The sequence below is a fragment of the Anabrus simplex genome, chromosome 6 (assembly GCF_040414725.1).
Source record: "Anabrus simplex isolate iqAnaSimp1 chromosome 6, ASM4041472v1, whole genome shotgun sequence".
Taxonomy (NCBI): domain Eukaryota; kingdom Metazoa; phylum Arthropoda; class Insecta; order Orthoptera; family Tettigoniidae; genus Anabrus; species Anabrus simplex.
Genome location: NC_090270.1, coordinates 175,301,564 through 175,317,884, shown reverse-complemented (window position 1 = coordinate 175,317,884; position 16,321 = coordinate 175,301,564). Strand labels below are relative to the sequence as shown.

At 41.6% G+C, this 16,321-nt stretch overlaps 1 protein-coding gene across 3 annotated transcripts in view; it reads right to left on the bottom strand.

The window, feature by feature from the left end:
• Nucleotides 1–16,052, bottom strand: part of LOC136875624 (UMP-CMP kinase 2, mitochondrial) — a 36,900-nt gene extending 20,848 nt beyond the window's left edge. The window contains exon 1 of one of the 3 annotated variants that reach the window (XM_067149164.2): nucleotides 15,932–16,052. Coding sequence is in view for 1 of the 3 variants with exons in the window: in XM_068228352.1 (XP_068084453.1) it covers nucleotides 15,874–15,898 (25 nt within the window). In the remaining 2 variants the exon portion in view is untranslated. Of the gene's footprint in view, nucleotides 1–4,745; nucleotides 4,920–15,873 lie in introns of those variants that run through there. The other 2 variants (XM_068228352.1, XM_067149163.2) reach the window with 2 other exon arrangements.
• Nucleotides 16,053–16,321: the final 269 nt, after the last annotated feature.

The window sequence follows — 16,321 nt, the reverse complement described above, 5'->3', positions numbered from 1 at the left end:
AAAATTTAAAATATACGTTTGTACGAACAGAGGTTAAAAGTCACGCTCATACCGACAAGGAAACTGGAAGCTGGAGATATTTTTTGACAATAAATTTAACTCTAATCATCATGTGGCAGAAAAATAAAACTAATTCAGACTGTAGATTTCTCTTCCTTGATCTGTGATCCCCTTTCCAAATTTCCATTTGATTCCCTTTATGATGTATTCTGTGTTTTTAAAAAATCATCTTGAGTTCACTCCTTTCTACATATTTGTTTCTCTTCAATGTCCCTTGATTTTGCAGTTTGATTTTTGTACAGATTGTAGGTAACTTCTTTCACAATGAATTTGATATCGAACATCTTCAGAATCTCAATCATTATCAAATACCTTTTCTAGATTACATATACAAGTGCTGCATGAAGCCTTGCCTTCTATATTCAGTCTTCTAAGATGAGATGCAGAGTCAGAAGTAGGCCTACATTGCATGTTTCTTCACTGCTTAGGAAATTAAATTAAATTAAACTTTTCATTCTATCCTTTGGGAAATATTTGGTGTAAAATGTTTTACACATGTGAGATACTAAACTAATTGTGCAGTAATTTTCAAACTTGTTAGTCAGTGCCTTATTAGTTATGGTATAATTAAGTCCTCAGTCCAAAGGGTGGTTGGATCCCAGACTGCTCCACCATCAACAGTCACAGATAACGTTGGCACACTAGAAAAATGAAGAATGAAGTAGTTTTGTGTTGCCTTTATCACTTAGCCAGAAGGTGCTATTGCATATAAGTCTACTAAGCCCATTGAAATGCACAGACCAACCAACCCTATAAGTATTGACTTCACACCATTCACAAACCATACACTGTCCATAATGAATGGCATTACTAGTATTGTCCACACCTCAGTTATTTTTGTATTATCAAAGCCATGGAGGAAACTAAGACAGGTCAATGAAGGTAAAAAAAATTGTTTTAGCACATACCAGTGCTTACAGTGCTCAGTAAACACTGTATCACGCCAGAAACAGATCTGGACATAAGGATAACATCATTCTTTCTTAAATTAGATGGCACTTCTCAAGTCTCAACTAGAGTATGGTTGCAGTGTATGGGACCCTAACCAGGATTACTTGATTCAAGAACTGGAAAGAAATCCAAATAAAAGCAGCTCGCTTTGTTCGGGGTGATTTCCGACAAAACCGGGCGAGTTGGCCGTGCGCGTAGAGGCGCGCGGCTGTGAGCTTGCATCCGGGAGATAGTAGGTTCGAATCCCACTATCGGCAGCCCTGAAAATGGTTTTCCGTGGTTTCCCATTTTCACACCAGGCAAATGCTGGGGCTGTACCTTAATTAAGGCCACGGCCGCTTCCTTCCAACTCCTAGGTCTTTCCTATCCCATCGTCGCCATAAAACCTATCTGTGTTGGCGCGACGTAAAGCCCCTAGCAAAAAAAAAAAAAAATTTCCGACAAAAGAGTAGCGTTACAAAATTGTTGCAAAGTTTGGGCTGGGAGAATTTGGGAGAAAGGAGACGAGCTGCTCAACTAAGTGGTATGTGATATAGATGCTGATTCCCATAGGGAACCTGAAATATTTGTCCCGAATGAGTAAATTTATAATACGAATATAAATGGTCCATTATTGGACATGATAAATTTTTCCCCAATATAAATGGTCCGTTATTGGACCAGTTATATTGGTATTATAAGCAGTATGATCTGAGCTGTCAGTGGAGAGATGGCGTGGAATGACATCAGTAGACGAATAAGTTTGAGTGGTGTCTTTAAAAGTAGGAAAGATCACAATATGAAGATAAAGTTGGAATTCAAGAGGACACATTGGGCCAAATATTCCTTTACAGGAAGGGGAGTTAGGGATTGGAATAACTTACCAAGGGAGATGTTCAATTAATTCCCAATTTCTTTGCAATCGTTTACGAAAAGGCTAGGAAAACAACAGATAGGGAATCTACCACCTGGGCGACTGCCTTAAATGCAGATCAGTAGTGACTGATTGATTGATCTTGCACACAACAGTAATTCTGATGACATAACATCAAACTGAAGTACCATGTTCCTACGTCAGTCTCCCAATGCTCTATCAAATGACGGAATTAAATTACTATACTGTTGGAATGTTATGGTTGACACAGATATGGATTTAGGATTATTGCCATCTTGGGCAGAGCCCATTTTGGCATCCCCTCCTATTGTACTATAAATGACCTTATTGGATTATGATAAAATGTAAATTTAAGGATTACATGTAATTGATTTTTGATCTACAAAATCAGCATTTGTTTAATTTATGATAAATTATTAAGTCTATATTAAACCATTAATTATATCTCAAATATTTAACTCATGTCCGCCTCTGTGGTGTAGTGGTTAGTGTGATTAGCTGCCACCCCCGGAGGTCCGGGTTCGATTCCCGGCTCTGCCACGAAATTTGAAAAGTGGTACGAGGGCTGGAACGGGGTCCACTCAGCCTCGGGAGGTCAACTGAGTAGAGGTGGGTTCGATTCCCACCTCAGCCATCCTGGAAGTGGTTTTCCGTGGTTTCCCACTTCTCCTCCAGGCGAATGCCGGGATGGTACCTAACTGAAGGCCACGGCTGCTTCCTTCCCTCTTCCTTGCCTATCCCTTCCAATCTTCCCATCCCTCCACAAGGCCCCTGTTCAGCATAGCAGGTGAGGCCGCCTGGGCGAGGTACTGGTCATTCTCCCCAGCTGTATCCCCGACCAAGAGTCTGAAGCTCTAGGACACTGCCCTTGAGGCGGTTGAGGTGGGATCCCTCGCTTAGTCCGAGGGAAAAGCCGAACCTAGAGGGTAAACAGATGATGATGATGATGGTGATGATGATGATGATATTTTACTCATTGACTTTGGAAAGATCTTCTTACATCTACATGTGAGCAGCATAGGAATAGTGCTGTTTGTAAAATGTTGGGCATCATTACCTTAATTCGGTGAGTTCTGGAGGGGATATACAATCCAAGTCAATGAATAACTCCAGTCAATGGTGTTCAAAATCATAATTATAAAATACTTTTATATGAGAACGTACATAAGTATACCGGTAATGACTGTTTCTTATATTTATTTATAATTAAAGGTAGTAACATTTTAATTTCAATTTAAAAATATACATTAACATTAAAATACTATACATTTATAGAACAATAAAAAAATCCATTTTGCCAAACTTTGTACAAATTAAAATTTTGCATCCTGGGCCAGTTTACAATTCTGGCTCTGCATTAAAAAACCCATTGAAAAAAGGGGAAAGAGAGAGACAGGATTTTCAACTTTTTCACAATCAGCCCTAAGCATTGGAATTCCCATAATTCAATCTAAAATTGAAATTAAACTATGACCAAACAGCCAGGAAGCTATAGTACTAAGCACTGACCATGGCAGCAGCCCAAAGTAGAAATAATTCCCTTTCTTCACTCCCATCAGATTCTCCTAAACGAACAGCAAAATAATGAAACATACTTTGACTTACTTATGACTTAATTACTATTACTCTGGAGTGGAGCATAGGGCACATACACGAGCTCTTCATCTGCCTTGATTTGCCGCTTTCATTCCAAAAGTTGTCATCGAGATATCCATCCGGTTTACTTTTGTACATGTGTTTCTGTAATACTTGATTCTCAGGTGTGCAAGTTATTAACCCACAGCACCCAAAACCCACTGGAGAGGCTGCCTTCTATAGCATCTAGGCATGCTGATTTTCTGTCAGAGTTTCTTCCCTTAGCCTTTGGAGAACCAACTCCCTATACTGCAAGGCAGTCGAGTAGCTTCACCACAGCCCCGTTAAGTTGCTATTTTCAGGGTTTCTGTAAGGCCTTCATAGCTACCGTAGCAGTACCAGGGCGCATGAGGTCCCCACTGTACTTCACCCTTACAGGCATTCCCCTACTTCTATCGTTGCCCATCTCCCACAACGTGGACGAGGGGTTGTACTTATGGCAGACGAAACATACTTTACTCATATGAAATTAAATTTAAAAAGGATGAACTTTATGATCAATGTCTGTTCATTGTTTCACATAGTTTAGCTGTATGTTCCATAAAATTTTGATACAGAAACAATTTGATATCATGAAAATTCCCCTTTATTGAAGGCATTGAATTAAACCATAGTTACCTAAAGTACAGTATTTGCAGTGTTGCTCATCATAATGTTGGATTAGCTAAACATTTTCAAGTCTTAATTCATATAATTCTGAGAGTATAACTACTTATAAAAAAATACCATTTATTTTCCTACGACACAAGGTAATATTAGTCAACTGGCAGTGTAATTGCAGATTTACCAAAGCATGTATAAATCAACACATGTCAATTAGATTTCAGCATATTCTCCAGATTTCCGTGTTGCTAAGAATTCCTTAAAACGGTTCGATACTTCAGGTCTAACAGGAAATTGCCAGTGTTGAATATAAAAGGCCTGCAGATGAGTACAGTAACTTATGCCTATAATTAGGAATGTTTTATGCTACGGTAGTCCGCGAATATTAGAAGACGAAAATACGCTACATCTAAACAATTTTAGCCAAATGTGTATACTGTACGCTACTATTTTTAACTTAACGCTAAACACATTGACACAGTTGACAGAAAACATATAATATGACAGTTCAAAACATCTGCAATATACACAGATGATTAGGACATGTTGAAGTCCCCGCCCCCCTATTTTTTAACCACCAGAAATTCTAATCCCACGTCTAAATACACATGGGCCTACTTACAAATAAGCGCATTCGCGCTAAGTACGTCCATCCTTCCAGATTAGTTAATTCAAATATCATTTTCGCAAGACCATAGATCGGAATTCTCCTGGTCCTGGCACTTCAACGGCTTAAATTCGTTCACCCTACCCTGTTCTACATTCAACCCATTCAACCTAAGTTTACAAGCGCAAGTGCTCCAGTCGCAATGTCGAAGATTACAGCAAAGAGAAGGATGCATCATTCCAAATTTTATTTGGAATTTTTTTAAACATCGGTATTCGGCTTATTAGAAATGTTTTCAAAATATCAAGCACTTTTATTACTATTGGAATTCAAAAAATGCATAGGATATTGGAGTCTTGATTTGAAATTAATTGCTTTTTCCTTGGTACGAGGTTGGTATTGATATCGCTTTGCCAGTGCTTTGTATAGTAGTGTGATCTAGTGGCTATTGAAGTAAGTGCACAACTGTACACCACAACCAGCGCTCTCTCTGAGAAAAGCCATCAAACACTACGGCCAAAGCACGGCCGTGGCCAAATATTACGTCATAACTCGCCCGGTAGGAGCTGCATATAAACATACTTACATATCGCGTTCGCTTTAGCAGAAAATATAAGTTCTCTAAGAGTTGCTTTTTTTTTTTTTTTTTTTTAATTCTATACTTATGTCAACGCTATCGGCTGGGGAATCTCTGACCTAATCCATTAGAAAAGGTGATGAGTGATGACTGAAGTACGGTCTGTAAAGCTGACAATGACACACGTTGTTTTTTTTTTAGGTTCTCACTGATTTGAAGAGTAAATATACCGGGGTAGTTGGCCGTGCTGTTAGGGGCGCGCATCTGTGAGCTTGCATCCGGGAGATAGTGGGTTCGAACCACACTGTCGGCAGCCCTGAATATGGTTTTCGTAGTTTCCCATTTTCACATCAGGCAGACTACTGTACCTTAATTAAGACCACGGCCACTTCCTTTCAATTCCTAGGCCTTTCCTATCCCATCGTCGCCATAAGACCTACTGTATCTGTGTCGGAGTTCCAACTTGTAAAAAGAAGAAGAGTAAATAAAAACATGTGTATGAATTAACAGAAGAGCTAAAAGGCTGAAGAAAAGCATTTTACATTCACATGATCGACTCGGCTTCGGAATGAAGATTTCTACCACTATAGAGCGTTCCAACCTTAAATTGCAGTACAGCAGTAATGGGATAATTCCGTCTCTTTCCTTCTCCCATGTTTTGCGAGTAGCGCTGTCCTACTCTAATGGAGCGGGTTTGCCAAATATCCGTGAATTGGAATGTTATCGGTTAAAATGGGTGAATATCGTGTTATGTACAGAATTTCAAGGCGCATTTGATGCCGTTAACAAAAAGATGTAAAAAAAATAATTTAGTGCGAAAATGGTAATATAATGGAAAGTTTCGCCAAATGCAAAATCTTCATTGCATAGAACTTATCATGCCATAACTCCTATTTTATATTCATTTTGTTCCTAATTTTTTCACTGCTGGTAAAGAAACATTTCAGCTCGGTGTAGATAAGTTTATTTTTAAAATTAAATGATAACAAAATGCAGTATATGCGTTTATTTTCAGTCATGTTCAGGGAATTTTATGTGTAGGCACGAAAAAGTCAGTCGCTGGCCAGCGTCTTTCCTATTGAATTTGCATGGGGGGTCAAAGCGAGACAAATGGTCTTTAGATATGGAAGTTATTTTTAAAACAATCCCGAAGTTCCTATCTTGCTTAGTTATTAATTTGTGACAGGAAGAATATCTCCTTGAATTTTGGTTTCGCGCGTGACTCGGCTGGCTGGCTGTCTGTCTGTCTGTCTGTCTGTCTGTCTGTCTAGCTGGCTGAAGTACCGGTAATGGTCTCCCAAACATGCGCTTTTAACATTTCCAGACAGTCGCATGCAGTGCAGTGCTCATTTCGTCAGTAGTGTGTATAATAGTAATTAAATACATATCAGTGACATATGTACAATTCTTGAGGGAAAGTGTATTTCGTTTGTGTGGTTCGTGAGTTCGTGCTCGTGCGTGGGGATCTAATTTCGAAGAAAATGTACAGAAGGATCATGGCCTTGTTAAAGCAAAGCAAACGATCTTCGAATATGGAAGTTATTTTTAAATCATACCTCAAGTCCCTTATCTCGTTATCTCTTAATTTATGACAGGGAGAACGTCTCGTTTGTTTACGTTTCACGAGTGACTCGGCTGGCTAAGCTTTTAAATATACTGGCAGCCGTGTGCAGTGGTGTTCATTTAATCAGTAATATATGATTGATTAAATAAAGATCAGTGATATATATATATATATAATATTTAATAGCGCGTGGCCTCCGAAGAGGCCGAGTGCAGGTCTTTCCAGTGTTGATGCTACATAGGCGACCTGCGCGTCTATAAGAACGGGGCCCCGACCCGTGATGAATTCTAATGCTGAAGACGGCACACACACACCTAGCCCCCGAGCCATTGGAATTAACCAATGAAGGTTAAAATCTCTGACCCGGCCGGGAATCGAACCCGGGGCCCTCTGGACCAAAGGCCAGCACGCTAACCATTTAGCCATGGAGCCGGACAAGATCAGTGATAAATGTATAGTTCTTGAGGACAAGTGGATTGTGTTTGTGTAGTCTGTGTAGTTGTCAGTTCGTGCTGGTATGTATAGTTCTTAGTTCGAAGAAAAAGTGCAGAAGGATGTATAATGGATCGTCAAATTAAAAAGAAACATTCCGTAGGTAAACTCAGGGGAAAAGAACGCAATATTATAAGGAGTGTCCTGGATTATTTTTTAAAGATTATGAATATGAACAGCGCAATCTATGAAACAGCTAAAGCTACAGGTTATTCCACAAATTACGTGAACGAAGTAAAGAAAAATGAAAGAGTTTTGTGGAAAGCAGACGAATTACAGGATGATGTCGACGATGAAAAGTTTTTAATACGACTTTCTTCATCGTCCGGATCATCCTCAAGTTCATCTCCCGAACCCGTTTCATCCAAAGCGGGAACATCAGGCCTTGCAGAAATGATAGGTGTACGTCCAATGTCTGAGAGCAACGCCAGTGATTAAGGTATGTTGTATTTATTTTACCATCCTACAAATATTAGTTTATGAATGAACTTAAAATTACAAAATTACAAACGAAAAATGTGGAACTGTGACGCCCTGTTTGAGTCACACTCGAGCGTGATCTTCACGCGTCGATTTCGCAACAGCGCGCTCCATCTACGTTGTACTGCAATTTAAGGTTGGAACGCTCTATAGTACCTGATCTACAACGACCCACAATTTGTGAGATGTGTATGGCGATCACGCGAGCACAGTTGAGTCAAGTGCCAGACTTCTCATCTCGTCAGTCTGGCCTCTTTTGGATAATGTTGCTCTTTTCCATTTTGAGAATTAGGTTTGCGAGACCTAAGTAATCACTCATTTCTTGCCTTTTGTGACTGTTCCCAAGCATAAGTTTCGTCCTACACATACGAGATTAATTCCTACTTGTGAGTCTACAGTAAACTAGAATTGTCGTTACGCTACGTTCACTATGCTGTTAAACTACAAAGTGGAAAATAAGTGGGCTTATTTCATATTCTTACGTATTAGAGACTCGGTTATGCAAGTAATTGGCACATATGCGGATACAGTAATGTAACGGCGTGTGGTCTCCGGAGAGGCCTAGTGCAGGTCTTTCGAGTCGACGCCTTATAGGCGACCTGAGTATATGTGAGGATGGAGCTTATCTATGATGAATTCTAATCCTGAAGACGGAACACACCCTGCTCTCGAGGCATCGGAATTAACCACTGAAGGTTAAAATCCCCGACGCGGTTGGGAACAGGAAGAAAAGTGCACGACATTTCTGTATTTATGTCGACTCCTTAGCTCGAAGTCTGGTCGGATCAACAACCTCCACCAAAGAAAATCCTGCATCACTGAAGAAAAACTTGGATTCTTATGTGACTATTAGTATGATGCGTTCGTAATCCACGGTATCACAGTTTTTCGTGGAATCCAAACCACAGGTAGGTGGGATTCCATTTGGAATACCTCATCGAGAATTAAGAATATGACAGGTAGTTTCTCGTTGCTTTCCTCGACCCAGAAAATCTGCCAAGCATCCTGATGAGTATACAACTAATTCTGCAAGCGACAACCTGTTATTCATTTAATAATTAATTCAACAGTTTAGGCTTTCATACCGGCGTCACGATGAACACCCTATGGAGAAAAAACCCAGCTCGTTTCAACGGAAGTCATGGGAGCTAGGACACCCGATTACATCACGGCCTACAAGCCCGGAAAATTTCTCCTAAAATTGAATTTCTTGTATCTACTTAAGCCTAGTGCACACCTTGTAAGGGGGCATCTGAGTTCAATAGTGTGGTGTTTTGTTGTTTTTGTTGTTGTGTAGGGTAGATATAAAAGAGCCAGTGTAGATATACAGTTTCCAGGCCACAGAAATTATCCTGACACGGTTAAAAATCCTAGACACGGTCGGAAATGGTACCCAGAATTCCGTAGCCCAAAGTATGCTGTGCAAATCACTGCGCTGCGGGACTGGTTATACAAAACAAATAATGGAATTATACGAAATTAGCTGACGTCCCTACAATGTTTATATTTTATTTGATGATTGATTGTTCCATTACGTAGGAAGGATCTTGGATTACATTCCAATGAAGAATATTCCACTTTAAACAAATCTGTGAATGTTTACGGAGATATACAAGGGATATATACTGTATATATTTACAATTTTGCTTTATGTCGCACCGACACAGACAGGTTTTAAGGCGACGATGGGATAGGAAAGGGCTAGGAGTAGCAAGGGAGCGGCCGTGGCCTTAGTTGAGGTAACGGTATTTGGTCATTTGCCTGGTGTGAAAATAGGAAACACGGAAAACCATCTTCAGGCCTGCCGACAGTGGGGTTCGAATCCACTATTTCCCGAAGGCAAGCTCACGGCTGCGCGACCCTAACTGCACGGCCAACTCGCTCGGTATATAAAAGGGGTACTGTTAATAGCTCTACTCATATATCTGATATATTCACACTGTAAAAGCTCAAGACTTCGTACTGACTTATTCTGTCAGATTATCTTGCAGTAACATTGCTCACGACATTTATACCCCAATGATTGCTGTAATATGTTTAAGTAGGCCTACAAGTAAATGAATTATGAAAGGTGAATCCAGCGAACTTCGGTTATTTTAAGTTTCGTGCGATAAATTCGTAACTTCTCGCCTCCTTAAACTCCATTCGCGAAGATTCTCAGAATACCCTAGAAGAAGAGCCACTCTAAGTAGATTATGAAGAACAAGTATCATTATTCATAATGTCAGGAGCAGTAAAGTCGTGTGTATCAGGGCTCTTTGTTTCATACGGATTGAACAAGTTATCGAGTTTATCCTTATTGGTATGTTAAGTTCAGCAATACCGACTACTCCTTTCCCCTTCCCTTAAAATTGCCATTAGTACACGTACAGAGTTGTAGCTACTCTTAAAAGATTGCCAATCTCACGTTACGTACCACGTGATAAGCGATTGCGTGAAAGTGTGATCGGCTACATAACATTCGCTTCCGTACTTCACCTGATTCCAGAATACGTTCATTCTTTTAGACAATGAATACTGGAGTTCATAATACTTCCAATCATTCCTGCAGAAATAGACCTTACTCGCTTTGAAAACAGTTGTAGAAGTCTCTATATTAAAGGCTGAAGTTTAACATCTCCGTAAACATCGACAGGTTTGTTTAAAGTGGAATATTCATTGAAATGTAATTCGGAGCGGAGTGGCCATGTGTGTTATTACACTGCGGCTATGGAGTTACGCTCTGCATTCGGGAGATGAGTAGGTTCGAACCCCACTGCCGGCTGTCCTGAGAATGGTTATCTTTGGTTTCCCATTTTCACTTCCAGGTAAATGACCAAGTGCCGGTACAGTTCCTATTCATAGGCCACAGCCAATTTCTTTCACTTCCCTCCCCAATTTCATTCACCATCATTCCTTTCAACTTCATTAACATCTCGACTGAGGTTGGCGTCAGGAAGGGCATCCGGCCGTAAAAAACATGCCATATAATTTTTATTTTACGTCATTCCCGACCTTGTATCAGGGGCCGACATACTGTACATTCATTGAAATGTAATCCAAGATCCTTCGCACGCAATAGATTTCTCAAACCAATCACAATCTTGAAATAAGATGTAAACATTGTAGGGATATCAGCTTCTTTTCATTCCTCCATATCTTCCAATATTTTGCATTGTGATTCCCCATGGATCGGAAACATTGATTTTGAACAGGAAGGCAGACATCGAAAACGTTAAATATTAATGGCCTTTGGAAAGATCTGGCGCAGGTCTTTCGAGTTGACACCTTATAGGCGACCTGCACGTCTGTGAGGATGGGGTCCTACCTGTGACGAATTCTAGTAATGAAGTCGGCGCACACACCCAATCTCCGAGCCATCGAAATTAACCAATGAAGGCTAAAATCCCCGATCCGGCCGGGAATCGAACCCGAGCACCCCTAGACCAAAGGCCGGAACGGTAGCATGTAGCCATGGAGCTGGACAATTCTAGCGATGAAAAACGGAACCCCCTCCCACAGCCCCCAAGCCATCGGAATAAGCCAATGAAGTTTGAAATCCCCAATCCGGCCGGGAATCGAACCCGGGACTCCTTGTGCCAAAGACGAGCATGATAACCATTTAGCCATGAAGCCGGAATGGAGAACCTTGAGCAAGTGTAAGGAAAATTCTAGGTCCAAAACTCACAGGTGAACAGAACAGACTGAGCAATCAAATAATACACCGACATACACACCGACGTTAGAAAACACAGATTAAGATTTTATGGACTTATAAAAACAATGAACCTTGGCAGAATCACAAAACAAATAGTGAAGTTCTACGAAAATAGGAGTAAAGCCAAAACAAACACTATGAAATGGATCAGAAAAATGAAAAACGACTTGAAATGGCATGGATCACAGAAGGAGCCATCCAAAACAGAGATATCAAGCTGACCAAGGGAGTAAACCGAATAAAACGACCGCAATAATCTGGACCGAAGAGCAATAAGAACACCACAGCAAAAGAATGTAAGATATGTGCGCAGAAAGATAGGAAAGAGACCGTCTATAAGTACTTTGCATAGTCCTAAATGGACGTATTCCCAACTACTGAAAGAAAAGTATGGTGAATTGTTCTTCGAATCTCAGAGGAAGTCGCCCTACCACCCCTTCTTATCTACTGGAGATACCAATAGAGCAGTACCGAGTTCGCTCGCTACGTGATTTGGGCCATGTAGCTGCGAGCTTCCATTCGGGAGACAGTAGGTTCGAGCCGCACTACCAGCTGCTCTCAAGATGGTTTTCCGTGGTTTCAAATTTTCACATCAGGCAAATGCTCAGGCTGCACGTTGATGAAGGCAACGGCCGCCTCCTTCCCATTCCTAGTTCTGTCCTATCCCATCGTCGCCACAAGACCTATCTGTGCGACGTAAAATAAATAGAAAAGAAACTAATACAGTAAGCTTTTGCTAATACTCAACATACAATGGCATTAACTCAACAAATTAATTCCTGAATTTACAAAGGAAAGTTTATAATTTGCAGTATACATGTGTCGATGGCCACTAATAAGAACATACTGCTAATTGGCAAGCCCCAGATTTGACTCTCGACTTTGTAACGAATTTAAGGCTGATTTGAGGGTACACTCAGCACTCAGTTTGAGGAGAACAAACAATGGATGAACTGTCAGTCGTGGTTACGTTGACAATGGCAGAGACTCGTGGTCACCATTCTCATGTGCCGAGTGTTTCAATATACTCCGTTGCAGAATGGGTGGTCTATCTGGCCCACAGTCTGCAGCTCCTGTAACATTCGGCAACTTATCCGACTTCATGTTGCTGCGGGTAGCCACTTCGTGCACCACAGTGAAAACTACAGCGGGGTGAATAATAATAATAATAATAATAATAATAATAATAATAATAATAATAATAATAATAATAATCTTTCTTTCTTACCCTGCTTACCCTCCAGGGTCGGTTTTTCCCTCGGACTCAGCGAGGGATCCCATCTCTACCGCCTCAAGGGCAATGTCCTGAAGCGTGAGACTTTGGGTCGGGGGATAAAACTGGGAAGGAGGACCAGTACCTCGCTTAGGAGACCTCACCTGCAATGCTGACAGGGGCCTTGTGGAAGGATGGGAAGATTGGAAGGGACAGGCAAGAAAGAGAGAAGGAAGTGTGCGTGGCCTTAAGTTATGTACCATCCCGGCATTCGCCTGGAGGAGAAGTGGGAAACCACGGAAAACCACTTCTAGGATGGCTGAGGTAGAAATCGAACCCACCTCTACTCAGTTGACCTCCAGAGGCTGAGTGGACCCCGTTTCAGTCCTCGTACCACTTTTCAAATTTCGTGGCAGGGCCGGAAATCGAAACCAGGGCCTACGGGGTGCAGCTAATCACGCAAACCACTACACCACAGAGGCGGACTTCTTCTTCTTTCTTCTTTTCCTACCGCTTATCCCGCACATGTGGATTTGGCCCTGTTTTACGGCCGGATGCCCTTCCTAACACCAACCCTATATGGAGAGATGTAATCATTAATGCGTGTTTCTGTGGTGGTTGGAGAAGAGTGTTGGGACGGACACAAATACCCAGTCCCCGAGTCAGAAGAATTAATCAGAAACAATTAAAATCCCCGACCCGGCCGGGAATCGAACCCGGGACCCTCTGAACCAAAGGCCAGGGCGCTGACCATTCCGCCAACGAGTCGGACACCACAGAGGCGGACTATAATAATAATAATAATAATAATAATAATAATAATAATAATAATAATAATGAGGTATGGCCTCAGTGCTGGCCCCGCGGTGTAGGGGTAGCGTGCTTGCCTCGTACCCGGTGGCCCCGGGTTTGATACCTGGTCAGATCAGGGATTTTTACCTCGGTCTGAGGGCTGGTTCGAGGTCCACTCTGCCTACGTGATTACAATTGAGGAGTTATTGACGATGAGGTAGCGGCCCCGGTTTAGAAATCCAAGAATAACGGCGGAGAGGATTCGTCGTACCGACCACACGAGCCCTCGTAATGTGCAGGTTTTCGGGATGAGCAGCGGTCGCTTGGTAGGCCATGGCCCTTTTGGGCTGTTGCGCCATGGGGTTTGTTTTGATTTGGCTTCCAGAGAGATCTGACCCAGGTCTTTGGAACAGATAGGTGACCTGCGCGTCTTTGAGGATGGGGACCTACCAATGAAGGTTAAAAATCCGCGACCTGGCCAGGAATCGAATTCAAGACCCCTTGGACCAAAGGCCAGCACGCTAACCATATAGCCATGGAGTCGGACAAAATTTGTGTCCCCGTCCCGGGGTGGTGTAAGCCTACATCCCCAATGGAGATGAGCTCCATGTACCAGTTATAACCACCCACCAGCCCTCTTGCCAATATTAAATTTATGGCAGTACCGAAAATTGGACACGGACCTCCGAGGATGACAGCTTATAGCTCTGTTACAATACGGAGTAGTGGAAGTAGTTTACGAAAATTAACGGTTGAATGGAATGTTTTGATTGTAACACTAAGGTGCTCCTTTAATACTTTGAAATAACAACGATTCCATTTAGTACAGGTCCTTAATTTTGTCTTAATGTTCTGTGTCGAAGATCATTGGGGAGGGCTATTTTTAACATACCGTAGTGTAAGATAATCGAACTACCTACATCAGAGAAATTTGCAATTCGCTTTACGTCGCACCGATACAGATAGCTCTTATGGAAATGACGGGATAGGAAAGGGCTAGGAGTGGGAAAGAAGCGACCGTAGCCTTAACGAAAGTATAGCCCCAGCATTTGCCTGGTGTGAAAACGGGAAACCATGGTAAACCATCTACAGCGCTGCCGACAGTGGGGTTCGAATCCACTATCTCCAGCATACAAGCTGATAGCTACGTCACCCAAACCACGCGGCCACATGTTCGGCGCATTTGAGAAAAATATGGCTTTAATGAAGTGGAGTCAACAAAACTGAAAACAGAGTAAGTGAAAATGCCTACGGTAGCTCTTAAAATTCCAACCCACAATTTAAAGTATATCAACGTTTACTGAATGTGCATTGTACAGTATAATAGTATCTTCTTGTAGTAGGCCTATACATTATCGGGTAGATGGAGCAAGTCTAAAATCAGATCAGAACTTCTTAGTAGAAGAACGAATCAAATTACTCTATTATTATTATTATTATTATTATTATTATTATTATTATTATTATTATTATTATTATTATTATTAATTTCTTTTTTCTTTCTTTCTTTCTTTCTTTCTTTCTTTCTTTCTTTCTTTCTTTCTTAATACGTTTACCCTCCAGGGTTGGTTTTTCCCTCGGACTCAGCAAGGGATCCCACCTCTACCGCCTCAAAGGCAGTGTCCTGGAGCATGAGACTTTGGGTCGGGGATACAACTGGGAAGGAGAACCAGTGCCTCGCCCCACCTACTATGCTGAACAGGGACCTTGTGTGTGGGGGGGGGGGGAAAGATCGGAAGGGATATACAAGAAGGAGGGAAGCGGCCGTGGCCTTAAGTTAGGTACCATCCCGGCATTTGTCTGGAGGAGAAGTGGAAAACCATGGAAAATCACTTCGAAGTTGGCTGAGGTGGGAATCGAACCCCGTTCTACTCAGTTGACCTCCCGAGGCACGGTGGACCACGATCGAGTCCTCGTACCACTTTTCAAATTTCGTGGCAGAGCCGGGAATCGAACCCGGGATTCCGGGACTGGCAGTCGCAGACATTATTCTTATTATTATACGAAGTGAGAGCTCTCGTACATTTACGTAACCTACTAGAACATATTAAAAAATAAATCGCAAGATACGAACGTATCGCAAATCTAGTTCATGAGATGTATGGTACTGGTACCCGCCTGTTAGCTAATACTTGTCGACTACTCGGAAACTATTCCATTCTGGCCGTACGAAAAAAGATTAAGAACGTAGAAGGCACAGAGATTAGCATCACAACATTTAAGTTACATGCGGTAAATGATCTTTCAATCAATCAATCAATCAATCAATCAGCAATACAATTATCCGTTCACAAACACATAATTCTGCAATACTACAAGTGAACATACCTGACTGTTGTGAAATCACAAGCATACCACTGATATACAACCATATGATAATTTTTACCTGAACTGCAGCTAAGAAATGGTTAGCACTTCAAAATATGATATTAGAGAGAATCCTGAATACTGAAGGTTTTATCAACTACTCATCCGAGCCAATCCGAGCAAAGAACGTCACCTCACTCACGAATTACGAGTCACGAAATCACAAAACAAACGAATAACTAAATCGTGGCGCTACCTATCAAACAAGGATATTACTACATCACTTGTATTTCGCCAAGACCTTGGTATTTCGATCCGGTATAGTGCAGACATCTATTGGTGACAGGAGGTACTTTGAAGAAAACAGCTGTTTCCGTCAGAAATTTCATCGCTGCGCAAAAAGTGATCGACTGCAGTGTAACTGCGTAGACCACTTGTTTCCGGCCAGTGTAGCTCAGTATTTTAACTA